Source organism: Ursus maritimus, unplaced genomic scaffold (assembly GCF_017311325.1).
Source record: "Ursus maritimus isolate PB19 unplaced genomic scaffold, ASM1731132v1 scaffold_13, whole genome shotgun sequence".
Classification (NCBI taxonomy): Eukaryota; Metazoa; Chordata; class Mammalia; order Carnivora; family Ursidae; genus Ursus; species Ursus maritimus.
Window position 1 is genome coordinate 60843643 of NW_024423675.1, and position 18181 is coordinate 60861823.

Genomic DNA, 18181 nt, shown 5'->3' on the forward strand with positions numbered 1-18181 from the left:
GATTTCTCGTTTATATTTCCACAGAGCCCTTTCTCCTCCGATTTTAAGGAGCAGCATGGAAATTTTTCAACAAATTATCATGTTCCATTGCACTATCAACATCCAAAGAGTTGGGAGGAGTTATTAAAATCACATTAACAATGGCCTGGCTTTCTGTGTATTTTTCCTCTCGATATTGCAGGATGCTTTTAGATACGTTATTGTGTGTATCTTCTCACAGCCTGAGGAAGTAGGTCGTGGAAAGTCTCTTTGTCATGACCTCACAAATAGAGAATCTAAAGTACAGAGACGTTAAGTAAAATTCACAAGAGAATTCATGTCAAGCAGTGAAGTTTATATATCCATTACCTTCAGAATCTAATTAGATTTCACCTCTCCCAGAGAACTCACATACTGATTCTGAGAAACCGTCAGGCAGCAAGCTCTCTGCCCCGTGTGTGCGCTATTCCCTTGATGGTAGAGTTGAAAGGTCAGGGCGTGGGTGAGGCTGTGGCCAGAGTCTGTTTTGACCCTTAGTTTCATCCCTTGCTAGCTTTGAGACCTTGGGAAAACTACTTAGCTTCTGTGGGCCTTGGCTTTCTCACCTATCAAATGGGAATAATACGAGTCCCCACCTCATGGAGGCATTTTCACAATTAAATAAGACCGTGTTGGCAGAGACTAAGACTGTGAGGCGCCGGCCTCACAGAGTGGATACCGAAGGGGTGCGGGCAGTTACCATCAGCAGTGGTAATTGTGCTGCCGAGTGTTTCTGTTCCTCAAAGTGAGCTTCAGGATGGAGAGCGTCCCCAAATCTTAGAAGGACTCCTGCTCAGAGGGAAGGTAAAAGAGCTGCTGGGGGGGGGGGGAGGATCCAGCACCCTGTGAATAGGGACAACAGCTGGCTATGGATTATTGTTTAGGATGCTTTCAGATTAAACTCAACATGTTCTAAACAAGGGCATTTAATCTGATGACAAGAAATTCAAGGGTAGAGCTGCTTCGGGGTTGATTAATTCAGCAACTCTGAAGTCTGCAAGGATCCAAGCAAGTTTACATTTCTTCAGTCCACCATACTAAGTCCATTTTGCCCTTAGGTTGGTTCTCCACGTCTTCACAAGATGGCTGCCACATCCCAAGATCACAAACAGCTGTAACAAAGTCCAGAGGATGACGAGGGGCTGTTCTTTCTTTATTTTTTAAGAAACAAAGAGACGTTTCCCAGAAGCCTCAGATTCTGCCCCCACCCCTGGCCAGGTCTCGTTGGCCAGAACTAGTCATATCTTCATTCTAAACCAGCCACTGGGACTACCAGTCCCAGAGTCATCAAGATTCTGCTTCTAGGGCTGGAAATGAGAAACCCAGAGAGGACAGACACCTGAACAAGATCCGGGTTCTGTTAGCAAGGAAGACGTCAGAGTGCCTGTTGGGTAGACAGCCAACAGTGTTTGCACTTAGCAGATGCTCCTGTGATTTGAGACATAAACATGCTTTCTTGAAACCGGGTCTACACACACATAACATCGTGTGAAATGGGCATGCATGTACATCGTAGAAGTGGACATTAACACATCATAACTCTGTCCTATGTTCTTGGGTTTCCCAGCAGATTTTCTGAATAAGCCCTCTCTCTCGTAACTATGCAGTTTGCAGAACTTCAAAGCATCCAGTGCTGTAGTCAGATAAGAGCGCAGGGAGAAAAGGGGACATGCGGCCATCTAGAAAGGTAGATATACTACTAGAGACACGTGTTAAAGGCTCATCTTGACAGATTGGAACCCAAGACCCCCAGAACTAAAAAGACCCAAGGACATAACTGAGGAGATCTCTTGCCTCTCTCCCAGCTGGACTCCGCACAAGCCTCACTTTTGCCCCAACGTTAAGCATCTCCCCTGGTCTGACTGTTCTCCAGTTACAACTTCCAGGAACTATTTCAGGACGCTAAGTTATTTCTGGAAAGAGCAACAATCTTAGGGAAAGGAAACTCTGCCCTGTACCTGCTGTTTCTGAACCTTGGGGACCCCGCTGGTCTCACAGCGCTGACAGATCCTGGAGAAAACAAACTTTAATTGTCCTGCTTTCAGAGGCTGCCCCTCTGAAAATAAGGTCAGAAGATTCATTTGACTTATAATGTTCTTCTGATTGCAAATCAGAAGACTTTAATTTTGACTAAATGTATTTTCCTGGGGGTGGAGGTTATGCAAGCGATTTCATCATGATTCCAGGGGCTGCCCAGATGCCCTGAGAGGATCTCTCCGCTGTCCTGGAGAGTCGTGGAGAGACTCAAATCATGGAGACAGACCCAACAAACATCCCCTCCCCTCCTTGTCGATGGGATGGCCCCTGGAATTGAAGAATTTTTCCATGAGAATGTAAATTGTCTGCATGTACAAAACAGGTATGCCCTGCTCTCCAAATTTTGAGTACAAACATAATTACATCTCTCTCTCTCTCTCTTTTTTGTTTTTGTTTTTGTTTTTGTTTTTGTTTTTGTTTTCATTTAATCACTAAAGACCCTCAAAAGGAAGCAGTCAGGACTCTGATCTGCCTTAAACCAAAGAACAGCTGGTCTGGCTATCAACGTTTCCAGAAACAGTATCCAAAGTGGTGATTAACATCCCGAAATCCATTCTACCCCCCTAAAAAATGTCCAAACAAACTCCCTGGCCAGTGGGAGATGCAATCGCCATGTGACCCAGCTCCGGCTACAGAGATGTGAGGGGAAGCTGGGAAACATGCTTCGTCTCCTGAAAAAGAGTATTTCACAATCTCTAGGGAGAAATTCTCTCTCTGAGTTGTCTCTCTCTCCTAGTGGCTGCTCTTGGCACCATAATCCTGACTGTTAGTCACTCCTCACTTCTTGGAGGGGAAAAGAATACATCTGGGATAGAAAAACACCAGCTCCGCGCATGTGGACATTACTCTGAATGTTTGGAGCAATAGGGACTACTGATAGACTGTTTGGAATAATTTTGGAGCTCCTCTTTTTTCCCCTCAAAGATTAAAGGAAGAAAAGGACCCTTTGCCAATATTTGGGTTAACCTTCCTCAAATAGATATGATGTGACAATGTCACTGTGATTTAAGCTTAAATGTGAGGGATTTAATAGCAATTGTCTGAGAGTTGTTTTGCATCTTTAAAAGAAAAACAACCCACGACCTCAGAATGATTTTGATTTTCCATTCGTATGAAGAAATGAAGCTAAATGCTTTTAATAGGGGGTTCCTGGGTGGCTCAGTCAGTTAAACATCCGACTCTTGGTTTCGGCTCAGGTCATGATCTCATGGGTCATGATCTCATGGGTCATGAGATCCGGGCTCCGGGCTCAGTGGGGAGTCTGCTTGAAGATTCTCTCCCTCTGCCCCTCCTCCTGCTCACGCTCTCTCTGTCTCTCAAATAAATAATCTTTTTTTTTTAAATAAATGCTTTTGATCCTAAAAGTGCCTTTTCTTTATTCTTTTCTTTTTAAAGATTTTATTTATTTATTTGACAGAGAGAGACAGCCTGCAAGAGAGGGAACACAAGCAGAGGGAGTGGGAGAGGAAGAAGCAGGCTCCCAGCAGAGCAGGGAGCCTGATGTGGGGGCTTGATCCCAGGACCCTGGGATCACGCTCTCAGCCGAAGGCAGATGCTTAATGACTTAGCCACCCAGGCGCCCCTAAAAGTGCCTTTTCATAATTTCTAGGATCACGGTTGCAAGGCAGAAATTGAAAATTATCCTCGAAAGGCCTCTCCAGTCATCACGTCTGTCTACCTCATGCTTTGATCTTTCCAGATGCTACTGGAGACGCTGGAGGAGAAAGCTCAGGTACGACAGAAAAGTACTGCTGGTGAGTCATACTCATGGGGACTTTTTTTTCCCCTCTGAAATGACACTTTGTTTCAAGCGTGACCTTTGCGATGAGACATGACATCCGGTGACTGTCAAGGCAGTTGCGGCCAATGTGATGATATTAACTGTGGGTCTCCCAACAAAATGTTTGTTTCATTCACACCATCCTCACTGGCCTGGTTGAAAGGGTCAAACAAGAAAATGCACGTCGCAGGTCGCTGTGAACGGCAAAGTTCTCTGTAAATACGATTGCTCGCCCCGGTTCACTGCAGTCCTCGTCAGGGCACAGTAATTCCTCTATTGTTGTACGCAGAGTTCTTCAGCTTTCCAGTCCTGGCCGACGCTTCTCCAGGATTATCAAGGCGTCCAGGTCCTTGAATGGGGACATCCTACCTTGAGGGTGGGGGACACTTCTGCACCCCTGTAGTTGCTAACACTGCACACGGGTAGGCGAGGCTTCAGAGAGCAAGTCAATAGTCATTGAAAATTGGGCCTGATCCCTAGGGGGCAACATCGTCAAACACATAGGGGAGGTCCGACTCCAGCCCGCTGTGGGCGGCAGGAAGTGGAGCCTCCCACCCGGAGGACAGGGGGGCCAATATGCAAATGAGGCCAGCCCCCAAGCCCCGAGGCAGTTGGGAAGAGCCAGATAATCCAGAGGGTTCTGACAGCCCTTCCGTTGGGTTTTACCGTAGCTCACACACGGCCACACCCGAGATCTTGGAGCCACAATTCATCTCTCGCACCCAGCCCCCCATCCCACCCCACCCACTCCGACCCAGGAGCTGGCAGTTAAAAATATCTGTAACATGAGGATTATCCCGATTCTGTAGTAAAAATCAGGAAGGTTGAAATAATAATAAACTGATGGAGGGCGTCCAGACACATGAACTGTAAAGCACAGCAGAGAAGGAACTTGGACACCTGCAAATACTCCATCATTATGAGAGTCACCAGTTGTTCCCTACGGGCCGGGAGCTGGACAGCCACTTTCCTCCCTGAGGCCTCACATCATCACAAGAAGTGACTGCTCTGCATAGCGAGGAGCCCCAGCTGCACGACAGAGAAGCAGCTCTGGGATTCGCTCGGGGGTCCGTGCCCTTGGCTACCACTGTATTACATTCCTTCACTCAACAAACGTTTACAGAGCATTTACTAGGGGCCCTGCATGCTCCTTGCTGTCAGGGATACAGGGATAAAAGACCCCATCCCCTCCTTTAAGAGCTCGTTTTCCAAAGAAGCTCCGGGACTAATAAACAGATGATTACAGGATGGTGTGACTTGGCCATGACAGAGAAGAGTCGCCAAACGCACACTGGGAGGGCCAGGAGACCCTTCCAGGAGCAGCCCTGTGGATGGCCCCGGCGGCACTCGACACTACCATATACACTGGACTACCGCATGTCTGAAAACAGTCCCAATAATCTACAGCTACAGGTGTGCATGGTGCCCCTCCCTGTTCTGCAAGGCTCACTGCACCACTGTCTGGTAGACTTGCGTCCGAACAAGTTTTGCAGGATAAATAGGGGAGCTGGTAGTCAAAGAGGGGAATGGGGTGTGTGTGGGGTGGGGGGGCATTCTAGGCAAACGGAATGGCCTGAGAAAGGTCTCTGTGACCGGAGCATAGGTCCCAAAAAGAATGGGGATGAGAAGACCAAGAGGTAGACAGGAGCCAGGTTAACAAGGAAAACCCTTTATATCACGCCAAGGGGCATAGATTTTGTTCTAAAGGTTAGGAGGGTGTTTGGGAAAATGTTATACAGGGAAATGGCGATGTCATAAATGTGGTTTCAGAAGTCTCATGATGCCAGCATTACACAGGATGGTTTGGGATGCAGCAGTCCCTGGATGAGAAGGCCAGTGAGGGGCTTCCTGCAGCATCCAGAAAAGAAAGTACAAGGACCCGAGAAAAGATGGTCACAGTGGGAGGAAGAGGAGGAAGGATTCCAGACTTATTTAAGAAATAGAAGAAGAGATCAAACTTACTGACCAAATGATTGTAAATATGCAATATGGGAAGATGACTCCAGGATTCTGGCTTAGGTCACCATGTGGATGGTGACGCCATTTCCTTTTGGTGAGGCCTGGGACGGTGGCTTATTCAGGGCTGCATTATCAGCACAAGCGCAGTGACAAGCACACAGTATGTACTCAATAAATACTCACGGAATGAATGAGGGCACGAATGCCTGAGTGTGGAATAGTAATAAAAAACAATGGGAGGGTGGGGTCTGGCTGATGGTACTTGTTGAGTGTGAGATGCTCGTGATCCGGTCAGAGGAAGATGTGCTGGGGCTTGTACAGGTGACACTGGGGTTCAAAAGAGAGATCTGGGCCAAAGGTCTGAACCAGGGAAGCATCCACATTCACATTCGGCGTAAGGAGAATGGCAGAGAAAAGAAGTCATGGTCAGACCCTGGGAAACATGGACAGTGTCCGCAGAAGAACAAGGGCCCTTGGAAAGAGATACACGTAAGGCAAGAAAGAATGGGGGTGTGCAGTTCCAGGAAGGAGGGCCTGTCACAGGCCACTGGAGGCCCCGTAGAATGCGGACTGGAATTTATGCATTGAACTTGGCAGCCCGGAGAACAGAAGCCCCGGGGCCCTGGCTGGCAGGAATGCTGAGCTCCTGCTGGCGGGGTGAGCTGAGCTGCAGCTGTGGGAGGACGGGGCCCGGGGGTCACACCGGGCAGTGATGTGTGGGAGCGGCTTGGGCAGCCTCAAGAGAAGGTTCATTCTGGCTGACGAGAGCCTGCAGGCAGCTGAGGGGAGCCAGGATCTGGCAACCAAGCAGAGGGCAGTGAAATGTATTTATTAAAAATAAAATAAAATCGGGCTCCGGGTGGCTCAGTCGGTTGAGGGTCTGCCTTCTGCTCAGGTCATGATCCCGGGGTCCTGGGATCGAGTCCCACATCGGGCTCCTTGCGTTGCGGGGAGCCTGCTTCTCCCTCTGCCTCTTTCTCGCTCTGTCTCTCGTGAATAAATGAATAAAATCTTCTTAAAATTTAAAAAAATAAAATAAAATAAAATAATTTTGAAGAACTCTCATCTGATGGGTGACGTGAATCACTGGTTATACTGGTGTCCTAAAGAGAGAGGAGGAAGCGAGGCATATGGTCTGTAGAGAATTAAAACATAAGAAAACCAACTAGTTGGGCTGCTTTGTATTATTGCCACACGTGGCAATTCTGAGCGACGGTGGTGATAAAATACTCCTTCAGGGCAGGCCACCGCCGCGGCTACCCTCCGCACAGATGGGCACCTTCGACGGGGTTCTAGGCCATCAGCTGATTGTGTTAGAACAGCCGACATGTTCTTTTGTTCCTTTTTGTGGCGTTAGTTTCATAGAACCCCTTATTTTTAGAGTGTTGGAGGCATGTCTTGTTTTTCCATTCGGACGACGACATGCATCAAGGGTCCGTGGGGTGCTGGCCGTCAGCTGGCTGGAGATTAAGAGCGCTGTGAGAGACGTAATGTGTTCTTTGGGAAAAATTGGTCGACAGCCTTATTTGTGCCCATAACAAAAGAAGTCAGACATTGGCTATGAGTCACCACTTTCCTCTTATTCTAGCCTTGAACCCTGCAGAGCAGAAAGAGGTGTGAAGCATGAGAAAGGGCTCTTTACAAAGAGAAGAGTGTGCAGATGCGGACACGTTGACCTAGAAGCAAGTTCTGGGGCGTAGCAACTGTAGGACCCCGGAAGTATCCTCCTCACCTGCTCCGAGCCTCGGTTTCTCCATTTGTAGAATGGGGCTAAGAACACCTGACCAGCTACTTCCCAGCTCATTTCTAGAGGTCCAGTGAAACCAGGTAGAGGAAGGGGCGATGTACGTTATAAAGCACGGTGCTTCCCAGGGTTCGAGAAGGGGAGACGTGGAGCCCAGAGCAAGTGTATCTGCGGAGGTTAAATGTAACTCTAGACCTGGAACTCTCTTTTCCGCTGCAGATACAGTGTGTTGAGCAAAGCTTGAGGACATCAAAGTGCACATGTGAAATTTGGACACCGGGTAAACAGCTCAGTGGGAAAAGGAGCTGCGCCAGGCCTCTCCCAGTGTGGGGCTCGCTCCAGGAAGCCAAGTGAAAAAGAAGACTCCAGAGAACAGTGATGCCATGGCCGAGACTGCATGCCTCACAAGTACAGGGTGGCTGTGTCTGGTTGGGAAGGAAAAGTCAGGTCCAGAAGAAGCTCTTGGAGCAACATCTCCAACACCATGTGCCAACTGGCAGATTCGGTCTGTAACCAGAAGCCTCTTCTCTTTCCATTGGCTTTACTGCATTTTTGGAGAGTGGATGAGTCTTCTGTTAAGGAGTGTGCTGGAAACCCTATAACCCCCTCCAAATCTCCCAAATCAAATGGAAAATAAAACAAAGATGTCCTTTTGCTTCTTTCTGACTCCCTTTACGGAGATTACACATAAGCCATGAGCTTTTTCTTTACCACCTGGAAATGGATGGGAAGTTGTTTCCAGAGGTTACTGATGATGGCATCATGACGATGGATGATAGGCTGTCAGCCCTCCCAGGCCTGGTCCACCTGCTTTCTTTGAAGCTGAGTGGGGGCTGGGGCTTCTCTGCCATGGCCGGGTAGGGAGGAGGGCTGGGGAAGTGCTCTGTGCTTCTAGGAGGAATAAAAGGAGCTTGCATCAGAAACCAGGGATGTACTGTATGGTGACTAACATAATGTAATAAAAAAAATTTTTAAAAAAAAGGGCATTTCCACACAGTTCTGCAGGCTTCTCCATGGAATTTACATAACTAAAGGCAGAGACAGGTCACTGCAGAAAAGCGTCTGCTCCCCCTGCTAACTAGCGCTTAATAAACAGTGTAAGGCTGAGAAGAACAGGACAGATCAGATTTGAAGAAACAAGCCCTTGAGATGGTCCTGGGAGTCAGATGTTGCCCTGGGAGCAGGTCAGGTAGGGAGCCATGAATCCAGGGGCTTGTTCTTCCAACCTGGAGACACACCAAGTGAGCTTCCTTTCCAGGTGGAACCCTACCTTTTCCATGAGTCACCCCCTCCCTGTGCACCTGCCTCATTCCAGCGGCCTAACCCACCATCTAATGAGCAGTTTACACCTCCCACAGCCTCAACAATCTGCCTCATCGGCAACTCCTCCGAACACCAAGGTGAAGCAGCAGGAATTGTATCCTGGAAAACTTTGCGGGTTAAGAAACATGGCCAGGGGCTCCCAATTAATTACTGGTGAACCTGGAATCGGCCTCATTACGTTTCTAGCACATTTCACAAACCGCCCAGCCATGCTTTTTCCTGTTCTTTCAATGTAACATCTATGAAGTGCCCCCGAGCTTCATTGGGGGGGGATTTTTAGAGCAGAGGAGGAAAACAAAGCAGGTGTCGAGGTTCATTAACCTCACCTTCTGCCCTTTCTAAAAACGGACTCGCTGAGAGGTCCAGGCTGCCTTTTAAACGCCACGTGCCTGTGATAGAAAATTATTCTTGCTTTGTATATGCATTTGCAGGTCTATTTTTGAGCCAGTTGCTACACTGAATCGAGAATTTAAACTCTGATATTCTGGAGCTCGAATGACCGGCTTCAGTGTTTCCCATCCCTGTGCCCTCTCTGGGTCTCTTCCCAGCTCCTCACCCAGCTCGCGCTCGTGGGCCTCCTCGTTGGAACGGCCAAGGGCTGCGGAGAAACACAACCTTCACATCTAATGGAGGCCGGGATGGTCTTTTCCTTATAAACGAAGGGGAAAGCATAAATTACAGAAGCAGTAACCAGCAAACAGACCTTCTCTCGAAGCTGGCTCTCCCCCAGCCATGCCCCAAAGTCTCCACTATAAATATGCAGAGGAAGTAAACCTTAACCACACCGAGGCTAAAAAAAATGACACTAGTTTCTGTTTGTGGCTTTTGTAAATCAGTTTAATTGCGTCACACTTCCACCTCGAATGCATGACAATAAGGTCCGGGTTACCCAGTAGACGGCAGAAAAACCCCCAAATGTATCATCGTAGAGCACCTTCCTACACAGTCTGTTTTTCCCTGGGAGCTGACAATGAATCACCTGTTGACAGCCGTGGGGCCGTCACGTGGCGGCCGTGAAGCCTACCTCGTGGAGGGAAGCCACACCAAGCAGGAATGTTGCTGGAGCCCGAGGGCGCTGGCCCTTCCTCGCGGAGGCCATGAATGTGATTAAGTCTCTCTCTACTGTATGGAATTAAATAACCATGTGGCAAAAAGTTACAGCGCCTGCCTTGCAACACTAAACTGTAAAATGTGTTGGCAGCACCTAATACCTCTTGCAAAATATAATTACAGATCCCGATGCTTTGAGAGTTGGCGTAGAAATCATCCAAACCAACTTAAAATAGTAACAAAGGCTGAGTGTGAACCTGTGGAGAGATTCTCTGAAAAGAGATCAGGAGGAAGGCCAAGCTTTAATCAGTCTTTTAGGAGCAGAAGGAGATCGCCCCTGCTCAACGATAACTGCCACCCTTAGAGACAGCTGTCCCTCCAACTCGGACCCCACTCTCCTCCACGAAGAATTAGATCTGAAATCCTTAGGGGCCAACGTGGATGTGTTGATAGCCAGTCCCACCGCATTTCAGAAATGAATGGAGGTACACAGCTACAACCACGGGGCTTGGAGGCCTTGTGGTTTTTGTTTTGTTTTGTTTGACCATTTGAACATAGTTCATCACTTTCTGGAGAGAAAGGACTTGGGCTGGATTGGGCAGCTTCCATCATCAAGAGCCAAAAATTTCACATCTGCTCATTTCCCATCTTGAATCTCTTGCAAAAAGACTGTGATATTTATTCACAAGGGACCTTCAGAACAAGGGGGATGTTAGCCGGGAAAATCTATCACAGCAGATTCCTTTGTTCCAGAAAACTTGTAAAAAGTCTTGGGCCCATGTACATGATTGGATGGGAGTTATATTAGCCCATCCCCCCCCACTGAGTCAACAATACACAAAATTAAAAATTAAAAAAAAACTATTAAAACAGTTGATCACAAAGACAATATTTATAGTACATACATGTTTTCTGGAAGATTTTAATGAAATAAATCGCTGGCTAAATATGTATTCACTAACGTAAGCACTGTTTCACTGGGCCATGGCTTTTGTCTGGATGGTATTCTAATGCTTTGTTCTGACTTATTTTGAGTTCTGACACCTGGACATACGCTGGGTCACATGTCCAGCTTACTATGTGATTCCCAGTTCTCTAGTGACCCTTGGTCCCCAGTTCTAAGGGGCTGGGCTGGCCTTGTTTGTGCTGTCACCTGCATCCCCCCTCTGGCAGTGGGGACCAGAGGCACACACTCGACCCAGACTTGGCCACTCACTGTCCCTTCTCCCGGAGAATGAAATGGAGCAAAGAAAACTTTCCCAATAGCTGGACTTAGTGTGTAAACGGGAGTGTGGCCCGTGGCCAGGGTCCACCCCTCACACTGGGGAGCAGGGGAAGCTGGTCTACAGAAACCAGAGAGAAAGCCCTGATTTCTTCCCAGGCTTGAGGCTGGTACCTCCCCAAGGCCCAGCGGCAAGCTCATTCCAGGTTGTATTTGACATTTTTTGAAAAACTTACATTTTCCTTATTTGTTTAACTCTGGCAATTTCTGCCCCATGAAACCAAGAGATCATGTCTGGTACAAATTTTTACCTCAGAGGCACGTCATTCCCTGGGGCTTTGGGCTCCAGGCTGACTGAACATCGAAAGCCCTGCAGTGGCTCACGGGCACTGGCTCGGTGTTCTCTGTGCAGAGGCTACTGGCCATTGGGGTGAGCTCCAGCTCGGTGCGTTCTAAGCACGAGAACTTCGCAAGTCCTTTAGCCTCCAAGCGTCTCTGTTTCCTCAGCTGTAAAATGAGATAAATAAACTAAAAATTGATCATGTGATAAAGCATAAAAAGCTTGAACATTGGGGTTAGCCTGAGGACAAAATGCCAGCTCAGTCACCTCCCAGAGCCTCAGTGTCCTCACTGGCATGTGACGAGTCCTGCAGTATGGGCACATTTATTTTTACCATTGCTGTCATTATCACTACTGCTCTTTCCTTGTCTTCCCAGTGAATGTGAAAGTTCTTCCTCATCTATAAAGAACAATTCCCTAATAAAGGGTATGGAGATGCTTTCTTTAAGCAGCAAAAGCAGCTTCTGTCTCATCTCTGTTACTCAGCGGGAGACAGTTGGTTTTCTGTCAACGACGTCTCAGCTCTGGTTGGTTGACCTACCATGAGGGCTGTAAGACACGGAGGAAATAGACTTCCCCACTCCCTGAAGAAAAGGAGATGAGGGTAGGGGTGGAAGACAACCAGACCTGGAGGCCTGTCCTCAGGCCACTTACCCTCTGTGAGTCTCTCTGTAAAGCGGGGTGCTGATGTCATCTACTTCATGGGACACTGGACACCTTGGAGGTGGTGTAGATGAAATGGAGTTCCACACTGAGTATCTTAATGACAGCCCTCCCTAGAACCGGCCCTAACTTTCCTGTCTTCACCCCCTGCAGCGGAAATAGAATAGTCACTCTGACAGCTATGAGTGTGTCCCTATGTTAGCATTAACCCCAACGTGTTTTTCCTCAATCAGCAATTTTCCTACGAGGTCATCAGTTTAGGAAGAGATAAATCAAACCTCCTTCCCTTAACATTTATTACCTTATTTGGGTTTTTTAGGAACTGAAATTTGCATTGAGTGCAACTTAAAGGGAACAATTTTGACAGTTCAAATGTATCAAAATTTGAGTTCATACCAGGATCCGGTTTTCTCTTTAGTCACAATCATTTTAAAACTGAAGTTAAAGGGGTTTCATTCTAGAAAATGAAAAACTGAGTGACACGCTAAAGATAAAATTATGGTCTGGGTTCCCAAGTTCAGGCCAGAGTCGATTCTCCAAATTGCCCTGGAAAATGGTGATATTGATATTATGAGCTCTCCAGGGGTAGTGCTGGGGGCCAGAGGCTGAGTCAAGTGGCAAGACACGGGGGAGGGGCCCAGAAGAGGCGGGGCCCACAGGGGGCGGGGCCATAGGGGCGGGGAGGCACAGCCTGGAGCCCGGTATGCTTTCTCACAAGTCATCAGCTCGCCTTGGTTCGTCCAGGATCATCTCAGTTTTAAGTCTGGGGTCCAGGCAAACAGGGACAGTGAGTCACCCCATCGGGTGGGTATAAACTGCTTCATGTTCTTATAACCCCTTAGCCTTGCTACACTTTCTGATCCCCACCTAGTCTATCCCATAAACTTGTATTAAATTTTGTTTCTTTTCCTTTCTTGACTAACTAGCAGAAGACAAATATAACGGAAGGAAAAAAGTGTTGCCAGCAGTCTGGAAACCACTGCTTGTACAGCCATGGTCTTGGAGTAGAGGGCAAATGTCCTCTTTTCTCAAAGCTCAGGACATCAAGAGCAGTGAGCACCACCCTGGGGATCAGCTGCACACATGGCTTAGCCTTATGGCTACGTTTGTTCTCTTATATAACTTTTTATAAGAATATTAATTGGGGCCATTGACACCGTACTTAACTTCCTCTTCATGCCCCTTGTTCTGCGGTGTGTGGAGCAGGGGAGGAAAGACGTTTCCGCTTTCCAGCCAGAAGAAACACATTTGCAAAGAAAATGAACCCCTGTAGGAAATTCCTCTTGCCTGGTACTTTTTTTAAAGCAAATTGGCCGGGGAGGGGTGGTTCATCACAGTTATCAAAGTAATATCTGCATATTGTCACAAACTAGAAGAATACAGAAGGCACCTTAAAAATCACCCATAATCCCAGAATGGTACCTTTTCAAACATACTGAGTAGCAGCACAAGCAGTGGACGTCTTCAGTGAACAGTACTCATTCCACTGGTCACGCCGTCACCCGCCAGGGCTGCTAGCTGCTCAGAACGTCTGTGTTCCACAGCTTTTACGGAGGAGCCGCGAGAGCAAAAACGGCCCCCTTGTTACTAAGTGACCACCGTTCTTTTTCTCCAGGATGCTGAATTTGTGCCAGAGCCTTGAACCCCAACCCATCCACCCACAAATCCCTGCAGTTTCTATGAGGGAGCAGGCACCCTGGGACCCCACTTCCGTGGATAGGAGACGCACTGGGCAAGTATATTCGGTTGTATCAGTGAGCAGCAAGGTTACCAGGCGGCGGGCAGCCAGGGGATCTGTCCTTGTCTGGAAGGCAGGGAAAGCTTCCCGAGGACATTACACTCAAACCAAGGCCTGCCAGCTGACTAGGAGGGGCCAGGTGAAGACAGAGAGAAAGGCCATGGGGGGCAGCCCTGGAGAAGGCAAGGAGGCCGGAGGAGTGTCCCGTTGGGGAGGCTACATGGGAGAAGGCCAGGGTGACTAAGACACTGGCATGAGCCGAGGATGCTAGAGGAAGCAGGATGGACAGGGTAAGATACAGAGGTCTATGTGCTTGTTTTCGGCCTTCCACAAGAGCAATGGGAAGCCTCCCCAGGCTCATCCACAGGGGCAGGACAGGACCTCTACGGCGAGCAAGCCGGGCTGCAGAGAGCAGAGTGCGTGTGGCGGAGAGCGACTGGAGGTAGAAGGCATCTGGAGAGGGAGAGGGGAAAGGGGCATGTTTGCAAGGTACCCAGGGGTCAGAATCAGCCTCAGTGATTGAGGAATTACTGGAGTAGGAGGGAGGGTCCGGATGGCAGATGGCAGAAGGAGAGTTCTGAAAGCTGGCAGGACAGCCCCCCAGGGGCGTGTGGCTTGTGCAGTCGCCCAAGCCCGTGCTCCGAGGGCCCAGTCGTCGGCTAGGGCTCTGCTGTCGCTGAAACACCACCGTTTTTGAACAAGGGGCACTGCGCATTTATTTTGTAATAGGCCTGCAAATTCCATAGCTGGTCCTGCCCAGAGCTAACTGCCTTCTGCATGTCAGTGCAGAATCTTCGCTCTGCTGATGGCGTTTGGACTCCATGGACTCCATCCAAGGCCTTGAGACTGCTGATTTATTCCGTCAGCCAGGACACGTGTGTAAAGCGGGCTCACTGGACCCGGTTCCATGCAGTGTGTGTCTGTGAGCGTATCAAGGATGGCCTATGATTAAAGTTCCCGAGAACAAGAAGACAGAAGACTGTTTACTGGCTTTGGACACAGAAGACCAAGGGCATTTTAATAACACGAGCTTCAAGTTTGCTGCTTGAGTAAAAGAGGGATTTTCCCTCACCCCAGTTTCATTTAGTTTAGTAATTAAAGCTGGAAAACTTCATTCGTTCAAGCCGAAGCTAACTGGATATTCTGTTTGGCAGAAGAGACTTCGACAAAATGAATGATTTATTATTTTATTTGGCTAAGAATTTCATAGGATGCCTGGAGCTCATGCAACGCCACATTTGCATTGAAAGAAAATTATTATTGCAAAGGTTTAAGAGAAAGCATATGAATATTTCTATGCTTGAACTTCAGGGAAGAAAAAAGAGACAGTCCTTTACCAAACCTCAAGCTATAACACAATACACTGACTATTCCAAGAACTCTACAAATTTACTAGAATTGCTATGCAGGCTTGTAGGCTCCAGACCAAATAATAATTATTACTTTTACTACTAAGTGAGAAAATGAACTGTCAAGAGTAACTGAGATATAGATCACATCCTGAATTTCTTTAGGTGTCTTATAACCACTTAAGCAGCAAATGTCTATAAAATACTAAAATTATAGGAAAAATAGGGAAAATCTGGCAAGCCCTTCCAAATATTTACAAGGCTACCTCTTTTGAAGTCGATTTAGGAATACAGTTTAAAGGAAAGGCTTTGAAGTCAGATCTTTTCAGGTTCAAAGCCTGGATCCATGTTGGGCAAGGGGCTTAACAGGCCAACCCTCAGTTTCCCCATATGCATGGAGGTGATCCCTACTTTATGTTTGCAATCTGCATGTTGTAATTATTCAATAATTTGTATCTTTTTTCAAGCTGTACTTTTTGAATAACTGCTAAAGGACAATTAAGTGCACAGTTATCTGTGTGAATCTTCATCAATTTCCTTAAAAACGAGCCTCCAGTCCTTGGTAAGTTGCTAAAGTGGCTCTGAGAGCAGGGCCCGGTCGATGCTGGCCTGCACAGCCCTGCAGATGATAAGAAGGTGAAGGAATTGGTGTTCTACCCTCAGAGAAGACAGAAGGAAAGGGAAGAAAGCGGGGAGGATGAGGGAGAGGCGGGTGAGCTGGTGTCACCGGAGGGGCACGTGGGACTTAAGGACATCAGTCCATTCTACACCAATATGACCTCATCTTAAATAATTACATCTGTAAAGATCATATTTCCAAATAAGGTCAGAGTCACAGGTACGGGGTTAGGACTTAAACTTGTCTTTATAGGGGATATGATTCAGCCCACCACTGGCATAGACACGGGGCAGCTAGAGGTGACCAGCCAGGGGACTCTGCTGTCCCCAAGGGACATCACATTTGTAACCCATTTGAGGCACACCACTTTGGAAAGCTCTGGTATAAACACGCCTCTATCCCACTTCCACCTCTCCTTCATCTCTGATAAAGTGTATACTAAACACTCACGTCATATAGCCACACAGGCTCTGACCCGATCCAAGGTGCAGGGCCCATTCAGGCACCTCCCGTCAGGACCAATCCTGCCCAAAACTCCCCTGTCTGGGCCGCGCGGCAGGTACACCTGCAGAATGCCGAAGGACACCCAGAGCTGCCCAGCCTCGTACAGTTCAACGTGGAAATCGTGAAACAGATTCTCCTTGTCTGGCTCCAGGCTCGCGGGATCTTCTGACAGCTTACCTTTCCAGGTGGCAGGACAGGGAGAGTGGGGGAGGGGGGGAACCCTGGTATTGAACACTACAGCTCCTCCTTATAGGGATAAAGCAGCTTTCTGGCTGCAAATGGTCAGTGCATGAGCCTGGTTAGTACGTCTGTCCCTGAACGATGCTCTCGCTCTGTCTGTCCCCACCGTTAACTCTGCCCTGAGTTAACTACACCTTGCAAGGCTGTTTGGGAGCCGGCCGGCCCCAGCCACACCTAGCCGGTGCCCACCTTCCCGACCTCATTGCCTGGGGCCTCACTTCCTGTGGCAAATTCCGTCTACTAGAATTGGGGTCTCTAGCGGCACAAATGAAAGTCAACTAACTCAGCCCAGGGGCGGGAGGGTAAGGGAAGCATCCACGGGGCGAATGAGCAAGCAGAACAGAGGCAGGGGGCTTGTCGGCAGAGGGAACCATGCTTGTGAAGCGTAGGAACCTGAAGGTGTGGGGGGTTTGGGGGGCACCCTGGTGCTCCTGAGACTACAGTTTACTGCAAATGAAGACAGGCCCGGAGGTTAGTCCGAAGAGGAGATCAGGCTCCCGATTTAATCCCAAAGGTTGTGGGAGCCAATTGGGATTCTAGGCAGCAGATGCCATGACAGAATTCCCATTGCACCAGGCTCGCCGAGGCAGCTGGCTGAAGGAAAGAGGAACCGACAGGACAAAGAGGAAGAAGGGGGGGCCACTGGGGTCATCCAGCTGGGGTAGGGCCAGAATCAGGACAATGGGATGGAGGAGAAGGACAAAATGAGAGATGTTTAAGAAATGCAAAGTGAAGGAGAGGGAAAGGAAGAGACAAGAAGATAGTGGGACTCAAGTGGGTAGAACTGTGTCCCCCAAAAAGATACCCTCAAATGCTAACCCCCAGGACCTGTGACCTTATTTGGAAATAGGGTCCTTGTAGACACAATCGAGTTAAGATGAGGTTATACTTGAGTAGATCCTAAGTGGGTCCAATGCCTGGTGTCCTTGTGTGAAAAGGGAAGTTTAGACACGAACACGTAGACACGTGGGGACAAAGCCGTTTGACCCTGGAAGCAGAGGGAGGGGGTTTCGTCTTCAAGCCAAGGAGCACCAAGGATTACCAGCAGTTGCCAGAAGCTGGGATGAGGCAAGGAAAGATCCTTCCCTAGAGCCTTCTGGGAGAGCACGGCCCTGATGACACCTTGATTTTGGACCTCTGGTCTCTAGGAATGTGTGAAAATAAATTTCTGTTGTTTTCAAGCCACCCAGTTCATGATACTTTGCAATGGCGGCCCCAGGAAACCAGTACCACCAAAGCCTTCTTCCCTGTGTATCCGTGTGCTGGCACCCACACTTCTGTCTCCTTATAAGGACACCAGTCGTTGCGTTAGGGCCCGTCCTAATCCGTATGACCTCACCTTAAGTTGATTACACCCACAATGACTCCGTCTCCAAATAAGTTCACACTTACAGGTATGAGAGGCTAAACACGAGCACATCTTTCGGGGGGACACAATTCAACTCAGCATTCCCTAGTGAATACTTCTTGTATTTATGAAAAGGGTACAAGAGCCCAAGAACTGGGCACCATAGGAGTAAAACTCATTCTAAATCCCGAGAAGGGAGAAATTGCCTTGCGCTGGTTGAGGGAGTAGGGAGTCATGAAGAACAGCT

General features: G+C 48.3%; 1 protein-coding gene across 3 annotated transcripts in view; it reads left to right on the forward strand.

Moving 5' to 3' along the window:
- Window positions 1-143, forward strand: part of ZDHHC14 (zinc finger DHHC-type palmitoyltransferase 14) — a 302308-nt gene extending 302165 nt beyond the window's left edge. For all 3 annotated transcript variants that reach the window (XM_040628000.1, XM_040627999.1, XM_040628003.1), the window contains one exon: window positions 25-143. Coding sequence is in view for 2 of the 3 variants with exons in the window: in XM_040628003.1 (XP_040483937.1) it covers window positions 25-138 (114 nt within the window). In the remaining variant the exon portion in view is untranslated. The remainder of the gene's footprint in view (window positions 1-24) is intronic.
- Window positions 144-18181: the final 18038 nt, after the last annotated feature.